General features: G+C 38.2%; 1 protein-coding gene across 1 annotated transcript; it reads left to right on the forward strand.

Annotated features, from left to right (window-relative positions):
• The first annotated feature begins 935 nt into the window (after positions 1 to 935).
• Positions 936 to 13112, forward strand: LOC138032341 (acetylcholinesterase-like). The gene is given in 8 exon segments (XM_068880001.1): positions 936 to 1705; positions 4060 to 4239; positions 4527 to 4678; positions 6271 to 6378; positions 7365 to 7560; positions 7562 to 7807; positions 10444 to 10676; positions 11188 to 13112. Coding segments are annotated over 8 exon segments (1833 nt in total). The 5' UTR covers positions 936 to 1124; the 3' UTR covers positions 11325 to 13112.
• Positions 13113 to 19346: the final 6234 nt, after the last annotated feature.

Below are 19346 nucleotides of genomic sequence, written 5' to 3' on the forward strand. Positions count from 1 at the left end.
GCGTAGAGAAGCCTGAAAAATTCAGGACTTCAACGGGTTTTGAACCCGTGACCTCGCGATTCCGGTGCGACGGTCACTTGATTTCATATCCGCTGTTCATATATGATTCTTTTCATATACCATTTCATCATTTATTTCATATTTCATCACGCGCCGAACAAGAGATTACCAATTACGCTTTTTATTTCAACCGGTGATCCTTGCAATCTGATTAGTATTCCCAAATCGCACTATTTTTTGCTCTAAGTCGCACCATTTCCCAGAATAGAACACTTAAACAAAACAACCAATCAGGTTTCAAGGCTTGTTTAAGGTAACCAATCAAATTGCAGGATAATGAAGGACAAAGAAAACCATTGTGTGGTTCTCAACTGGTAAATAAAATGTTGGCATTTGAATTCTTGGAAATTTTTTGTTCAAATGCCCCCCTCCCTTGGCCAAAAAGCTGTTCAAATGCCTCATCATAGGTCCATTTCAGGTGATCAAATGCCCCCACCCCCGGGAAAATTACCAGATTTTTATTAACTGAATGCATTGGTTTTACGGAGTTTCATGCAACGACACTTAAATACTTCCCATACATTCATTCCACACCTACATATCAATCGTCGCAAATGTATTAAAATGTTCATATGCCCGGGGGTGGGGGATATTGAAGCTTTAATTTGACTGGTACATAAGTAATCATTGTGTGATTTCTAAATGGATGTAATAAAGGGGTAATTGAACTGAGTGGAGTGCAATTTGGTCTGAAATCATACGTGTGATTTCAAAATCGAACGAGCGCGCAGCTTTCCAACTAGACGGAAGTCCTTTGCCTAGTGCTGGGGGAGAAGGGTACATTGACCCCAAATAAACGTCAAAACAAAAATATTTCTCCCAGCAGAGGCACCATCGCATTTCCGGTTAGATGCCACATTTAGCCTGAGGTAACCGCCATTTTTGTTCGTCCTTTCTGGTCAAGAGCGTTTGAAGAAAGGACTCAGCCTAATAGCATTTACGTTATACAAAAGCATAGAAATCTCTGAGCTTCTGCATTATGCGTGATTTAATATTTTATTACGCGGCGAACAACAAGTCGCATTCAATTGGTTTCCTTTAATTTCCTGCTAGACGAAAACAAGATGTCCTACCCTGCGTTTGGAATCTTCAGATTTATTTTCTTAGCTTCATGTTTGGCCTTTGTAAATGGCAAGCCCACAAAAGTTGTGAACACAACGTCTGGACCAGTCCGTGGTGAATCCATTGTTTTGACTACTAACAAAATCCTTATTCAATACCTTGGAATTCCATTTGCTAAGGCCAAAAGATTTGAAGTTCCACAATCACCCGAGCCGTGGACAGTTCCACTGGAGGCAACTTCGTTTGGACATTCATGTTGGCAAAAACCGAGTGTTGTCGTGAAGTCGACTTCAACAATGAGCGAGAACTGCCTGACCATCAATGTCCTTATTCCTGAAACCAGAAGTGGGCTTATACCAGTAATGGTTTTCATCTATGGGGGTGGGTTTGCGTTTGGTAGCTCAGCATATCGCGTTTACAACGGTCAATATCTTGCCTCCGAGGGAGAAGTTGTCGTTGTGACCTTTAATTATCGACTAGGAGTCCTCGGTTTTCTGTCAACTGGAACAAATGACTTACCTGGGAATTATGGACTCTTAGATCAAGTGAAGGCTTTGCAGTGGGTACAGGACAACATCGAGGGGTAAAGTATATATGAAAATGATTAAGGCTAAAGCTAATATGAAAAATTGTTTGTTATTTAAGTCAGGTGGGACCCTTTTCAGGACAAATACATATGACAAGTGTAGGGCCAATACAAGAATAGGGCGTGCCAAGTTTTTTCGTTTGTAATGTTAAAATGGTTAGATATTAATGACCGGTAAGGCTGACTTACATAATAATAATAATAATAATAATAATAATGACACACCTGAGAAGTTCTGGAAATTGTCACTCCCAGGGCGTTCAAGTCTCACGCATTGAGCGTGAGTATCATGCATTTCGATGCAATCTCATGCTCTCACACCGACACAAGCATTTCTCACGCTCTCACACCGACACAAGCATTTCTCACGCATTGGCACTTTTCTCATGGGTAACTACCATTTAAGCTTTCAGAACTGCTAATGAATTTCTAATTCGTTCCTTCACTAGCTTTGAACTTTGGCCAATGTTCAATCTGTTCGCTTACGGCCAATTTTCGTGTTTGTTCAGGACTTTCACCCATTGATATAAGAAGCATAGGCCGATATATTAGCTCAGGCTGACCATAATAACATGGGCTCTCCTAGCAAGCAGCATTAAAAAACCAAAATTGCAGACTGAGTCAAGGGTGCATTTCCAGCGATTTGAAAAGTGCAAGTTTCGAAAATTTTCTGGACCTCCCTCCCTTCATCCTTAATTATTCTCATTAATGTCACACTTTGTTATACTATTTATTGCATATTTTCATTTTATTTCTCACTGTACAACTGACGATGATGTCTCATCTGAAACATGTATTGTCTTCATTGAAAAATGAACTTCCCAAACATTGTGTTGTTCATCATTTGAAGCAATATCCTACTTCAGGCTGCTACAAAGCATTAATAATAATAATGCTTGATTAATTAATAATAATAATAATAACAGTAATATCTCACTTTGTTATACTATTTATTGCATATTTTCATTTTATTTCTCGCTGTACAAGTGACGATGATGTCTCATCTGAAACATGTAATGTCTTCATTGAAAAATAAACTTCCCTAACATTGTGTTGTTCATCAAAGCAATATTCTACTTCAAGCTGCTACAAAGCGTTAGTAATAATAATAATGTTTGAATAATGAATAATAATAATAACAATAACAATATTCATTCATCGGAAGCCATGTGGAAAGTATAAATATGGCACGCACAGACAATGACAAGACATGTGGGACATGAACATTGAATGTGATCATGTCATCGAGGCATGGAGACCAGTGTTGTTTGAAAAGAAAATGAATACCTGCACAATAGTTGATATGGCTATTCCTGGAGATAGCAGACTGCACAAAAAGGAGCAAGAGAAAATTGAAAAGTACCAGCTGGGATTTGAAAAGTTAACTGAAATCAAACATTTGTTTTTGAGGAAAGGAGAAAACCGGAGTACGTACCTGGAGAAAGACCTCTCAGAGAGTAGGGAACTAACAGACTCAACCCCCCTGACGCCAAGTCTGGGAATTGAAAGTAACCCTGGCCACATTGTTGGGAGGCGAGTGCTCTCACCACTGCGCTGTCTCTGCTCCCCACGTACTGTAGCATCTTCATCTGGCCAGTCTAACACAGTGTTTTGTATTTATCATACAGTGCCCCACCTGAATGTGGTAGATCTATTCCATTCACAATCACAAAGAATTTACTATGAATAAAGAGGAGGATGTTTAAATGTAATATTCAATGCACCAAAAGGGAAAAGTGGATCTTAACATCCTCCAGATTATCTGCATACAATCATGTAATTCTTCACGTTACAGAGGTGCCAACCTCTGCCTGGAGACAAAAAATGTAAAGGTTTCTTTTTATCCGGACTCCTCACAATCGGCCCATCCACTTCCCACCATTAGCCCACTCCCCCTTTCTCCCAAGAAATGCGCCCACCCACTCCCTTTCCAAATCAAATCTACCATTCTTCCCAGAGTCGAATTAGGCTCTTCAATGTTGACCACTACTAGGAAAAGGAAGTTAAATGAAATACAAATGATGACATACAGTATCATACTTGGTCCTCAAGACCAGATTCATGTAAGAATTGTGGCCTAATAATAGATAAAAGGGGAATACTGATAATACTTTGCCTTATAATATTATAATTATGTCTGCAATTTCGTAAATTCCTTCCTAAAATTCAGTTCATTATTTGACCCATTGAGGAATAAAATTTCTGGTGATAGACAGAGTAAAATCTACCAGGAATCAGTGGGTTAAAGGGGACATAGTTTTGAGTTGATGTACTGTAGGCGTTGTTAAAAATGTGAAATGTGTTTACTTGACTGTAACTATATTGTTGGCGTCTACTCTCTCTTCCCTTAGATTTGGAGGAGACCCCAAACAGGTGACAATCTTTGGACAGTCTGCTGGTGCTGCTAGCGTTGCGCTCCACATGCTTTCTCCTCTGAGCTATGGGCTTTATCACAAGGTTATTCTTGAAAGTGGAACCGCAGCTTCACCATTTGCTGGCATGTACAACAAAACAGCAGTTGAAAAGGCAAGGTAGGTAGACTTCCTTGAAATACAATGTATTACAACCATGCAAATGAACGTGTGCATCAACTTTATTATTGTCGTCAAGATTAAATGTATTAATAATGATTCAATCCATGATTAGTGATAATAAAATTATTAATCATTATAATTAATGATAATCATAAATTAATAATAATGTGATATTTAAATTAGCATTAATGAAATTAATGATATTTATGATAAAATTAAATTAATGTATTTTGTGCAAAAGAGCAACCAGAAGTTGGTAATATCAGTTTTTTTTTTGCCACCAGTGCTTTTGCCAGCCTTATTGGATGTAGTATGCACGGATTAAAGGAATGCTTGACGAATAAGAGTATTGCTGACATAATGAAAGCACAGAATGCTGTCATACATGATGTTACAACAGGGTTCTTGCCTGTGGCAGATCACCACTTTTTACAAGGTGAAATTTTAAGTTAATTAGTTACAGAAATTGGATCATTAATGAAGTATAATGCATGATGATAATGATAACCATAATAATAATAAACATCATCATCCTCCTCATTGTGGTTGTATTACACAAAGCCACTGGGATGTGGATGAATGAATTCACCTCCTTCAATTGAGGTATGCCAGTGTGATCTATAAATATTAAGGTTATGCTGCCGGTAATTTTGCTTTTGCTGTAGACACATGTACGCATTGCGTTTCTATTTTTTCTCCAAGGCCTCCAGGTAAGGTTAAATAGGGGTGACGAATGGAAAAATCTGAGACTCGCCGTGATGCCGAGACCCTTGTTTGCAAATCAGAGACCGAGACCAAAACATGCAAGACTTCATACTGAAGCAAATGCAATAGAAACGAGACTTTGAGACTCTTCGCCAAGGCTGTCAAGATTTCAAGAGTGCCAAGATTTTGCAGAGTGTACCATTTGCCCTGGGGCAGTTCACTAGGCAATGGGTTAACAACCTCTAAATCCACTCAAAACTATGTCTCATTTAACCCATTGACTCCAAGGAGTGAGACTTGATAGATTTTACTATGTCTAATGCTAGACGATATTACTCGTCAACAGGGGAGGGGGGGGGGAGGCAATGGGTTAACAACCTCTAAATCCACTCAAAACTATGTTCCCTTTAACCCACTGACTCCAAGGAGTGAGACTTGATAGATTGTACTCCGTCTAATGCCAGACAATAGTACTCGTCAACAGGGGAGGGGGGGGGGGGGGAGGCAATGGGTTAACAACCTCTAAATCCACTCAAAACTATGTCTCATTTAACCCATTGACTCCAAGGAGTGAGACTTGATAGATTGTACTCTGTCTAATGCCAGACGATATTGCTCGTCAACAGGGGAGGGGGGGTGGGGGAGGCAATGGGTTAACAACCTCTAAATCCACTCAAAACTATGTCCCCTATTAACCATTGACTCCAAGGAGTGAGAATTGATAGATTTTACTCTGTCTAATGCCGGACGATATTGCTCGTCAACAGGGGAGGGGGGGGGGGGGGAGGCAATGGGTTAACAACCTCTAAAACCACTCAAAACTATGTCTCATTTAACCCATTGACTCCAAGGAGTGAGACTTGATAGATTGTACTCTGTCTAATGCCAGACGATATTACTCGTCAACAGGGGAGGGGGGGGGGGGAGGCAATGGGTTAAAAACCTATAAATCCACTCAAAACTATGTTCCCTTTAACCCATTGACTCCAAGGAGTGAGACTTGATAGATTGTACTCTGTCTAATGCCGGACGATATTGCTCGTCAACAGGGGAGGCGGGGGCGGGGGGAGTAGTCATAGTTAATTCTATGACCATTCAATCAGTGCTGAAATTGCCTAAAACTGCGTGACCTAGCCCCTTTAATAAAATCAGAAAGTACACATTGGAAAATATAGCCCATAGCATGTGACTAATTTTTGATTGACTGAGCCCTGGGATAGATACTGTGCATGCCAGTAAATTGGCTTGTTACAGGGCCCTCCTGGCCTTACACACCTTTTTCCTGATAGAGTTTGTTTTTTTTTTTTTTTTTTTTTTTTTCAGATGTCCCCATCAATCTTTTTCTCAGAGGAGAGTTTAATCAGACTGGAATCCCAGCGATAATTGGAATGACAAACAATGGAGGAGGGTTCTTCGTTATTCCTGTTGAAGGTAAACCGCTCAACATAAACAAATGACTTATTTTGCAACAACAACAAGAACAACAATCTTTGTTGGAACCACTACAATGCATAGAAGTTTACAATAACTTAATTACAAATTAAATTTGGTATGAGCTGCCCAGAGTGACCCAGATAACCATGAGGGCTAAAGGAGCCAGGCAGCCATAACGTTATTATCACAATTAATTAACTCTATGTCGGACAGATCATAAATCCAGAATTACTCAGAGGTTATCAGGGTATGCCCCATAGCATTTTTTTCTTGTATTTGTTTTCTTTAATTCTCAAGACAAAAATCATCCTGAAACATCATTGAGAATTGCCCTTATTAACTTGCACAACTAGACAATCTAAGAGCGTAAGTCGGGCTCTAGCTACGCGTGCTGCTATTAGTGTCGATCGCACGGTTTTAGCATGTGTTAGTAACTGCAGAATGCCCAGCCACTCGAAGCAACGCTTTCTCGTTCCCGGCTACCTGCTACGTAGCTACTGAGTGGCTAAGTGAGTTAGTGACCGAGCGAGAGTTCTTTAAACGTGCAAACGTGTAAACTTCGAGTGCGTTTTAAGAACGAGGTTCACCCTAAGGTTCTTTCGTCATTGTTTGAACTTAGCCAAGTAGCAACAGTTTGCGTGTTTGCGCGTAACAGAGTAGCCCCGTAGCCGCAATTTCCTGAAGTGTTTTGGAGTGGCCGGGTATTCTACAGTTAAGCCAACATCAGAGTGTTCATGGAAAACTGAAACTGGCTAAATCTCGTCGGAACATTCACAGCTTTAGGTTAACTTTAGGTTCACAAATCAGAGGTGGCGCGGTGGTGGGAGCACTCAAATTACATATACAATGTTAAACCTGCGGATAAAGAAGTCTAAGTTCCGTAGATTATAGCTAGACGATGGTATGCTGAAGGGATCTATAACATTTGCAGATAGTAACTTAAATCTAAAAAGGGACTAATTTGCAGTTTGATATTTTTTTAGGTTTAGTGAAAGGCATACCTGGGATAGACAAAGGACTCAACAAAACAATGTTTGACAGTCTTGTCAAAAACAGCCAGAAATGGGCGTACAATCAAACTGAGAAGGTATTGGACGCGGTGATTTTCGAATACACAGACTGGACGAACCAAACTGATCCTCAAGTCTTAAGAAAGCAATACATGGATGTAATAACAGAAGCCGGCAGTTCGCTCCGCGAGAGCCTTTGTCGACAAGAAGATTAAGACCTTCTTTTATAATTTCGATTACTTCAACAATAAGCATTTTCCTTCCTGGGCTGGAGTTTTTCATGGTGCCGATCTTCCTTTTGTGTTTGGTCGTTACTTTGATTGGTACAACAGCAGCGCTAGCGAAGCTGAACAAAGCGAAAAAATAAAATTTTCAAAGACCGTCATTACCATGTGGAGTAACTTTGCGAAGAATGGGTAAGTTTTGAATTGCAAAAGGCTTATTCTTGCAGATTATGTCAATCACACTTTGCAATACAAAACACATTTATTTTATTAGATATATTCTCTATCAGTAACAAGTTTTAGTTTTGATGTGGCGAATTTGCTCTTGTTAGAGAAATTTGTCTCGAGGACAAAAAATGCATGAATTTAGGTGCTCTTTAAGCCAATCAGAAAAGACTGCAAAGACACTCAAGTGAACCAATCAGATGTGGACGCAAATATATGCAGCCGACGCCTTTCGCGGGAAAAGTCGTGCGAGCAAGTGACACGTGGTATTGCGTAAGGATTGCTTAGTGGTCATCAACCAGGCCTCCCCCCTCTGAGACCCAGATTCAGCCCTGAGGTCGCATGTGGGGTGAGTTTTCGGTCGATCTCAGTCAGTCTCCGAGGCTTTTTATCCGGGTAGTCCGGTATTCCTCCCTCCTCAAAATCGACTCCCAGTCAATTACATCTGGCTGGGTGTGCTGTGATTCGAGATCACACATGGATCGTATCGTAGTCGTGCGGCGCCTTCACGTGCATTCGATCCGATCCCGTTGAGCGGGTTGATCCTGAAAAGCCCTTGTAGGGAGCGATCATACGCAAGCGCAGTTAGCTCCAGCCACGTTTCCAACTTCTATTGTTGCTAAGTAGAAGACTACGATGGCGACAAGACAGAGAACGAGAAAACAGAAAGAGGTCCTGTCGGGTAAGGGGTATTTTTCAAAAGAGGCAAGAACAAGACACTTGCATAATTTAGTACGGGAACTGCAACTATAGCGGACCGAGAATTTTATTTCAGGATACCGTACTTTAATTATCGGATGATTCAGTGTCGTAAAGATTGGGATAATTGCGACTATCATTCTTTCATTCTTTCAACAAAAGATGAACGGATGTTGTGCGGAGGCCGTTCAAACGGTTCTCACGTTGTGCCAACAAAAGAACCAACACTTTCGCGAAATTTGCCGATCGCGAGAAACTAAGAACTAGAAACCAGCCTTTCTCGTCCAGATAAACTACGCCATGTTGACTTTTACGGCCTGATGCGTGTGTTCTACAATTGTTGAACAGAGCGTTCAAACGGCTTTATTACTATTCAACGTTTTCGAGAACAAAGGAAAAGTTGAATGATGTGGAATGAAAGTTTAAACCGATTTAAACTTGATTGATCATCACCCTTTCAACAAGCTTTCAACATTTTTTACGCTGTCAACAATGTTGCACGACCTGTTCAAATGCACCGAACGTTTGGTTCAACAAAGTGTTGAATGCATGGTGAAGCAAATGTTGAACCGTTTAAACGGGCTTTTAAACGAATGAAGAGTAAGAATGAAGGGTTAATAGGCGTCACGAGGTGTCCTCTGATACCCTTCTTTTACTTGTGTCTAGAACTACAGTAGCTAAACGCCACAAATTGTCCCCTGAACTCCACTCTTCTGGAGTAGATATAAACAGTTGCGGAAACAGCGCTTTTTTAGCATCATCATCATCATCATCGTCATTTTATTTCAAAGTTTAATAAATAACAAATTGAAGAAATACACAGCCCTCGTATAGCAAAGCTAATCGAGGCGGGCTTGGTAACTTACAATCACATTGAGCAAATTATATTACTAGTAAGACAGGTAAAGAAATAAATAAGTAAATAAAAATAAAAGAAATAAGTGTACACATAGATTCACTGATAGCTAGCATTTACATAGAGCAAGAACCTATGAGAAGACATGAAACATAAGGAAGTAATAATAATAATAATAATAATAATAATAATAATAATAATAATAATAGTAATAATAATAATAGCTAGGGTGTGATAAATGATAACCTAAATACGAAGTTGACACTTCGTTTAAAGTGGACAATTCTTCGTGACGTCAAAATGAACTACGCATTACATTTCTTACAATCCTGCAGGGTCCTGACCAGTTGAACAAAGCCCGATTAACTAATCCTAGATTACTGGTCATACTGGAAACTTAAGTTGCAGTTTATGTACTGTTTCAAAAAGAGTTTCCCCTAGATTTTTAATAAAGTTGACAGTTACTTGTGAAAATATATTGTTCGTGGTTAGTCTTACGATGCTCGTTTCATCCCGACCAAGGAACTCATCGTAGACCTTTCTGCTTGGCAAACTCGTTGGGCATGAGGCCCAAAGCCCCGTTCGCTAACAAAATGATGACAGCAATCTCGCCTTATGTCTCATAAGGATTCCAGACCGCGGAAAATGGACGAGTAAAAATTGACAATAAAGTTGACAGTTACTTGTGAAAATACATTTTGTTAGCGAACGAGACTTTGAGCGTAATGCCCAACGAGTTTGCCATGCAGAAAGGTCTCTGATGAGTCCCTTGGTCGGGATGAAACGAACATCTTACGACTAACCACGGGCAATGTATTTTCTCAAGATTTTTAGCCTTCAATATTAACTTAGACTATTGTTTTCCTGTAGCCTAAAATTACAGTTTTAAAGCTTTTTTGACCGACAGAAATCGTTCTTAATCGTGGATTTGTGCTAATCGGCTTTTGAACATTTAACTGAGCCCTTGATGTAACTGGTAATGTCATTCCCGAGATAAGAACATGTAAAACTGATGTAATATTTTTGACTAATTGTAATCATCATATAGAACACCAGCTGATCCGCAAACCTGGCCGGAATTCACTTTGGAGAATCAACAGTACGTTGTATTGAAACCGACGCCATCGATTGAAAAGGATATGCTTCCTGAGAAGATAGCGTTCTGGAATTCGCTTGTGCCTGCCTTATCCAAATATGAACCTAGTGTGGCGCCAGTTGGGACAGATGAAATGCAATGTAAACCCGTCACCATAGCAGCACCAGAAGTTGCGCCAAATAAAGGTAACTTTAAAATGAAAACAAAACTCACTATGCGGCTGCAAACGTGGGCATGAAATGCGTCCCTTTTTCTAAAACTATTAGTAATCATGGATTAGTAAAGTGCGTTCCATGTCTAGTACAATAATATTTTTTATTGTACTGATTCCCAAGAAATATTCAGGGAAAGTGGACTTGTGGGGTGCTTTCAGACAGTGCGCAGAGAGAACTTGAATCTCTTGTGAAGAGCAGCTGAGTTGACAAATCAGAACTCGGCATCGTTGCCTGCATGAATTGCCGTGCGGGGGCGAATTGCAGATAAGTAATAGCAAAATAAATTGCGCTATTCAATGAATAGTGATTTATCTGGTGGATAGCGTTATCCACCTTTTGAACAACTGGGGCATGATGAATTCAGTAATGGGCCATTGCTAAATTTAACTGTACCTTCGTCAGGGTCTCTCGAGACAAAATAGGCCGTGGAGCCAGTTAAGATTTCTCCAGTTAAGCATTTCTCGTTTTCGTCTTGTTTTAGGCACGGAGTATGCGTTAATCGCATTGGTTGTGATCCTTGGGGTTGTGGTAATTGTGCTCATCGTTGTCGTATGGCGACTCAGGAGACAGCTAAAGCAGCCTGGGACTGGTGCACCTACGAAGCGTCCATTATTGTAAATCCTTCTTCAGGAGGATTTCAAGTTACTAACTCCGATCTCATAATTCTGCCAATTGCCAAACTGCGGAGCACAATTGAATGGACATGCCCCGGATTATCTTCAGCGTCTTTACTCAGTATTACTCTAATTACAACCTATTACAACCTGAGAAACTCTGAGGGAAAACTGGCTTTGCCAAAACCGAGAACTAATTATTTAAAGCGAAGCTTCTCCTATGGCGGGGCCACATTGTGGAATAAATTGCTCAATAGCTCAAAGAATGTTGGATCTGTTGATCAATTTAAGTGAAACTTGCATAAGGTATCCAGCGTATCGGCTTCCCACACGGCAATCATGTAAAGCAGTTGTAGTAGTTTTAGTTTTTAACTTGTAAAGCTTAAACTGGTGATTTTCCGCTTGAAGGTGAGATACCCCAGAATTATGAAAATCGGGACAATAGGTAGTTTAAGCCACAACAACTACGAGAACATTATAATAGGTTTAAAGTGCTACTATGACCAAAAAAATCAACTTCTTCTTTTCCTTTGAATTTCAAAACTATGTTAACTAAACACTAAGTGACCCAAGTTTTTATGCCTTGATTTAAAAGACACTTGTTTATTTAAACTGGAATTTTCCTAGTAAATGATCCGCCATTACGAACTTTAAAATCTTGAGAGAGCTGAATGGAGGAGAAAATGACGGCAAACTCAGTAGTTTACGAATTCAATGCGTGTGTATGATGCAGCACTGGACCACGGGAGTTTCCGGCTTTTAGCCTTTTAAACTCGAATCAGCTTCATTGCTCGCTAAAATTTTAAGCTGGTGAGTAAATGACTTCACTTTTCCCCAGATACAGCCTTCTGAGGTCCAATCGGTCAGTTTTGATAGTGAGTAATGGCGGACCATGACATCCAAAACTTACACTCAAAGTAAACATCCTTTGGATAAAAATCAAAGCTCAAAATTTTGCCGGTCAGGTGTTAAGAAAACACAAGGGAAGTGATTTTTTTTTTATCACAGTAGCACTTTGACTTCACTTTGAGCAGGTTTTTTTGTCAATTTCTTTTACAAAATAGTTACATACTACACTTCACATATTTACATTGCTTATTTTTGTACAAACTTGCATGACATAACCCTTACATGATACTTGCATAGGATACCTACTTACTAGTACTACATACTTACATTACTCTTTTTATGTAATGACTTACAGAAACGTACACCCTATTTTCATACTATCGACCTTGCATATACGTACCTTACATAATACTTACATAGTCAACGTACACCTACACACCAACACGTCTAGACTTGAAAAAGTCTAAACGGCTTTATATTTCTCTTCTAATTAACCTATCATTGTAGCTGTAGTTTTGTAATTGTAATCATTATGGTAATTGTAGTTGCTGCCCTTCGGATGACTCGACCAAGGAAAGGAAAACGAAAGGTTGTTTTCGCGGATGAAAGCTCTCCATTTTAAACTGGATTTTCTTTAAGACCCAGTTTTGACGGCATATCGTCTTTTATAGTCAAGGCAATTTAACATAGCTCGAATAAAGAGTTCTCTTGAGGAATAAAAGGTACATTGTTTTCCAGAAATAAAATAAATGCTACCTCGCGATGAAAAGTGCATGATGAAATAACAGGTTTGTAGTATCACTAACAAAGCCTATCAAGAGAAAATGAAGTGGGAAAGAGCATCCCCCAGACATACCCTTTTCCATAGGTAATATGTCTCAAGGGGATTAGGCAACAGCAAATTAACATAGCGGGAATGTGTTTCGCGTAGATAGCCCTCGTTCAGAGAACACATGCTTGCCATGATTGACTGTTGCTAATCCTCTTGGGATATGTACAGCATGGGAGTCGATCTAAAAATAACTTGGGACATATTACCTATGGGAAAGGAAATGTATGGGGCATGAGCTCTCTTCCCCCTTTATTTTCTCTTGAGCCTATGCATGAGAGAAAGGAGAAGTCTTGGTTAGGGAATTTTTAGTTTGAATTTTTACAGCAAGGATCCTAAAGTAAGTGATCTTTGACTCAATATTTTTGGGTTACGAAATTCAATGACACTTTCTTAGGTAGTCGATGTTGTACAGGAGCGGCTATGATTACCTTATTACCTTATATTTTAAGTCTATCTGGAATGAGGTCAGCAGAAACAAAAACCGAGGAAAGTAGATAAGTTAATTAATTAACAGGAGTCTCAATTAAAACCGTATATGCCACGAGAACCGTACAATGAAAGTATTTTCCTGAAAAACATATCGATTTTATTTTTTCAAAACGTCTTCTTATCAACTTCAATCCCTACTAAACCAGTTTAAAGTTTAAACCCAATGTAAAGGGGACGTCCATTCCTACCAGACTAACTCTAAACCGTAAGAAATAACGTTTACAACCAATTGTAAAAGTGTATATCGGAAAAAAATATATATGTAAGCGAACAGTATCGCTGGTTGCTGCCATCTTGAATAATTGTGACGTGTTACAGAGACACAAAGAGCTTTCGTTTTACGATGGAGCATGCGTAAACGTCACAATTATTTAAGATGGCGGGAAATACAGCAATGCGCAATTCTAAAATTATTTATTTTAGAAAGAAACGCTTTCTTTGAAAATTTCAAACAAATTTGATGGTATAATTTTTTTTCAAAAGAAGTCAATTGACTATGCGCCCACTGGCGCGGGGCGGAAAGAGGATGATAAAATTTGTTTGTAAACAGCTTTTTTGCTTTTGTTGGAGTGGAGGGTCCCTTTCACTAAAACGAGTTCTTCTAAGGGACGGACCATTTGATTAGACAATTGTCTCCAAAAACATTCTGCAAAAGGTTGTGCGTAATTGTGCAAAGCTTGCCCCCAGAAAAATCCAGCACAAAAATCTAGCAGAAAATTTTTCTTTAAAAAAAAATCTTTTCTCGCTGATAATTTTTTTAAGCCCCTCTCCCTTCTGGTTATTTCTTATGGTCTGTCCCTAGCCCTGTTTGAATTAACACAACACAAAGCGCATGCTTTGCACGATGCATAAAATTCGTGAATAGAATGCTACTGCACGGACTTCACGTGCGAAATCTAAAAAGAAACACTCTTCATGCCACATTGCAATGACGAATATGCTAATTAGAAAAAGTACGTCCACGGTATTTCCGAAAGCGCCATTATGGGGAAATAGAGAGTTTTTCGAGGTAACCGTTTTAGCTGTTTTTGGATATTCTCCACAGTATTGTACGGCAGTGCCTTAGTATCTTCATGTTATTGTTTATGGCAACTTTGGCCTACCCTTTAGCTCGTCATCTAAATTAGAAGAGAGACTAGCATCGCTTTTGCGTGAAACGGCGAACGGCTACTTTATGTTTGTGATAAAAGCATAAAATTCTGTTCTTCCTTTTCTGTCTTCTGAGACGTTCCTCGGTATCTTAGTATCACAGGCAAGATGTGAACCAAAATCAAAGAAGTTCATTTTCTTCGGCAGCTTCATTCTTACGAGTCTCGATAGCCGTGAACGCGATGCTAAAACTCTAGAGCATTTTCAGATGACGTCACGGCGGCCATGTTGGTGTTCCAAAACAAAGAAATGGCGGCCATGATGGTGTACCAAACTAATCCTCCGGGAATCGAACTCTATTTTAATGCAAACACTTTCTTTTGTTTCGGTAATTAAATAGTGCTGCTGGTCACGTGAGTGAAAACGCTCTATAGTTGGTTTGCAACCAAGCAACCAATCTCTGGAGACACTTGTACAGGTAACAATGCTGCAATGTACAATTGCTGGTGGACGAACAAAAGTAGCCAATGAGAGATCTTTTGTTTTCGTCCTCCAAAAGGGAACTTAAGCAACGACCACGGCAACGAGAACGTCATCTCGCAATATAAATTCGCGCTATTGTAACCACTTCGTGACTATTTTATCTTTTTCAATATGACAAGGGTGTAGTAGTTCCTCAAAAATGACGTTCTTCATAAAACTTTCACGTTGTTGTTTTGCAGACGATGGACGAAAGTGAAAAACGCACGTGCAGAGCGTACAAAGCTATTGTTTTTGCCCACTAAATATGCCAACTTGTCACGTTTTCGTTAACATCGCTGTTGTCGTTGCTCAAGTTTCCTAACATGTCGGCGATGGTGTAATGTGGAAAACACCTAGAAGCTTTAAACTACCTCGCTTGGTAGTTTTAGTTTAAGCAAGTTTAAAACCAATTAAGTTTGGTGCGCGCTCAGTGTGAACGCCAGAAATCTAAAAGTTCAATTTGGTGTGATTAGGGTATATACGTGGGAGCGAAAAACTAGTACGCCTGGCGGTTTACAATAGGCTAACACCATTGGCGAACGGATGCGAGGCGATATAATGCGTCTTGCGCGCATTTTTTTGATAAAATGCTTTGGTGCAAAACTGACATTGGAACGGTTTCTTAGGCGCATGAGACAGTTCGCTTATGAGTATTCGGAGTCGACGCCAGAGTAAAACCTTTGCCACAAATCTGGCATTTGAAGGGTCGCTCGCCACACTTTGCCACAAATCTGGTATTTGAAGGGTCGCTCGCCAGTGTGGCCATAAATGTGAGCTAAACATCAGGCATCTCTTCCTTTTTAACGTATTCAAATTTATATCTATGATTGTTTAGTTTTGAAATACCAGTATAGCAGTTGTTTAATCCTTCCCATATGCTTTTTACAATGCCGCCGTTAATTTTAAGATGTTGATTAACAGCATACATACCATTGAAAAAAGTTATTTCGTTTGTTTCACAGTTTATAGCTTTAATGCATTTTTTATTCTGATGGTTATATCGAGCAAACGTATAATCGCTTTTTGCAGCTATTTTTTTGCAATTTTCTTGTAAGTTGTGTTATAAGCTGTAAATTACATAATCTGTTGTCTTTTTTATTATTGTTGATATGATCAGTAACTTTATTATCAGTTATAATGCCGTTAAAACATTCCCAAACTAAACGGTGAATATAATATGTTTTTACACATTTTCCACCATGTTTTCTTACTGACCATGCCAAATAACCATTATTTTTTATACATGCTTTTATTGGTATTTGTTTAGTGTAGTGATATGACCTATATTACCGTTTTTATCAGGAGCATATAATTCATAAATTGGATGAATTTTGTGTTTTATATTATCGATTTTTAGTGTTTTCATTTTTTAATTTAAATATGTATAATCCCTTTATATCATTAAGACGATTTTTTCACCTTGGAGGCTTAAAGAGAAGTTTATAATATATATTAAAAATGTTAAAAATAAACGAAATACAAAAAACTGCTATCCAGGTAACCAATCCTGACAAAATTCAAACGCACTTTGAAAAAAATAAAATATGTAATAATTATAAAATGAATAAATCACAACTCGAAAATCTTAGCAAAGAACAACTTCTGGATTTGTTGATGAATCAACAAAACAATATTATTCAACCGCCTGTTGAATCTCAAGATGAGCCTCGTAAAACTGTAAAAAGCATTATTGAACCTCTATCAGAATTTCCAGATGATTATAAACCAACACCAGCTCCAAGAACTAAAAAAACAGGTTATTAAAAAGCATGTACCACTACCAAGAACTAAAATAACAAAACAAACAATGCTTTGAAAGGCTACGCTACATGATATGAAATAAGCGTTAAAAACAATAAAGAGGTTACGGTCATAAAGTCGTTTGATGTTATGATGATAAGTATACCAAACCAGTTCAAATATACAGAGGGTAAAAATGCTGTTTACAAATTCATGGAAAAAATGCTTGATGAAGTTAAATATTGTAAAAAGGTTATGAAAAACAAGTTTAATAAACATTAAAAATGACAAAAGAAGACAAATAAACTTCAATAAAGCTAAGGCATGTAACGAAATATTTACTGATACAGACGTAAAAGTAAGAGACCATTGTCATGTAACTCAAAAATACAGAGGCTAGCTCAGCTCATCAAGATTGTAATCTTAATTATAAATTTACCGAAAGAGTACCAACTATATTTCATAATTTAAAAGGCTATGATAGCCATTTTAGTATGCAAAAGATTGGTAAAATAGCTAAAAAGCACACTTTCAAAAACCAAAAAAGGAGAAGAATGTCAAATATATTAATGCTATACCTAATGATATGGAAAAATATATGGCTTTTATGCTAGGTGGTAATTATATTTGGTTTTTATTGATAGTTTTCAATTTATGAATTCATCTCTTGATAAATTAGTGAGCAATCTACCTGATGAAAAATTAAAATACACAAAAGAAGCATTCCAAAATGAACAGTTCCAGCTTGTGAAGGAAAAAGGATATACCCATATGATTTCATGGACAGCTTTAAAAAGTTTAGTGAAACACAACTCCCAAAACAAAGAAGATTTTTACAGCATTTTGAATGATGAAAATATAACAGATGATCAATACAATCATGCTAAAGAGGTATGGAATACTTTTAATTTTAAAAGTATGGGGGAATATCATAATTTATATCTCAAATCTGATATTTTGTTGTTGGCTGATGTGTTTGAAAACTTCAGAAAAACATGCTTACAATTTTATAATCTAGATCCTTGTCATTATTTTACAAGTCGGGGCTTGTCATGGGATGCGATGCGATGTTTAAAATCAGGGTCGGCCCGGGGATGGGGGGGGGGGGGGGGGGGGGGTGGTAGTGGTAGTGGTATACCCGAGAAAAATTCGCCAAAATACCCAAAATTCATCCAAATATACCCAAAATTAATGGAAGCATTGTATACTGTATACCTTAAATTCAAAAGAAAGTGATATACCGAATACCCGTATTTAAGCTGCAATATACCAAAGTATATTATGTATTTAGATGCTAATAATTTATATGGTTGGGCTATGAGTCACTATCTACCAACAGGGAAATTCAGATGGATGGCGAAAAAACAAATTGACAAGCTAGGCTTAGTTAAATATAAAGATGATAGCAAAAAAGGATTGATACTTGAAGTTGATCTCGAGTATCCAAAAAAATTGCATGATTTGCATAATGATTATCCATGTGCAGCTGAAAATATAAAAGTTACAAAAGATATGCTGTCTGACTATGCTAAAAATATTGCTGAAAAATATCAAATATCGACTGGTCTTGTTAACAAGCTGATACCTACATTAAGCAATAAACAAAACTATGTTTTACACTATAAAAACCTGCAATTATATCTTGATTAAGGCCTTAAAATAACCAAAGTTAATCGTGTTCTTGAGTTTAACCAGTCAGCTTGGTTAAAGCAGTATATTGATTTTAATACACAAAAAAGAACCAGTGCTAAAAATGCTTTTGAAAAAGATTTTTTTCAAATTGATGAATAACATTGTTTTTGGTAAAACTATGGAAAATCTTCGCAAACGCGAGTAGATATTAGACTTATCACCGATGAAAAAAAAGTACTAAAATTTACATCAAAACCAAGTTACGTCAGCAGCAAGATCTTTAACAAAAATCTAGTAGCTGTTCATGAAATCAAGGAAACATTGACATTAAACAGACCCGATCTAAAAAAGTATTCATACATAAAAAACAATGATAATGGCAGTAAAACAGCCAAGGGAATCAAAAAAATTGTAATCAAAAAAAATATCAAACATGCTATTGAGCTGAATAGAGTTTCATTGTCATGCTTCGACGATAAAAGACACATTCATAATAAAGGTATCACCAGTTATGCATACGGCCACTATAAAATCTAAACAGTTCAGTCGGTTGCTGTCTTCACTATTCTAATGATTCACTTGTTAATCCATTGCTATCCTCCCAAGTCGCTTCCAAAACGGAAACTAAGTTGAAAATAAAATTCATTTGAGAAACAATTTTGAGACAAAATTGAAAGTTGTGATTGGGAAAGTCCCTCTGGTATGACATCATAGACCTGTTTTTTTCCGAAAATGTGACTTTTTGTCCGCAAGCGTTTCCTTCTCCTCTCTTCCCCTCCCCCTCCATTTTCCATTTTGTTTTTTGCGCTCGCCCTATTTACGCGGAAACGTTGCCCAGGCTGTAAGACAGGTGTTTTTTGCAGCTTGCAGGTT

The sequence above is a fragment of the Montipora capricornis genome, chromosome 14, assembly GCF_036669925.1.
Source record: "Montipora capricornis isolate CH-2021 chromosome 14, ASM3666992v2, whole genome shotgun sequence".
Classification (NCBI taxonomy): Eukaryota; Metazoa; Cnidaria; class Anthozoa; order Scleractinia; family Acroporidae; genus Montipora; species Montipora capricornis.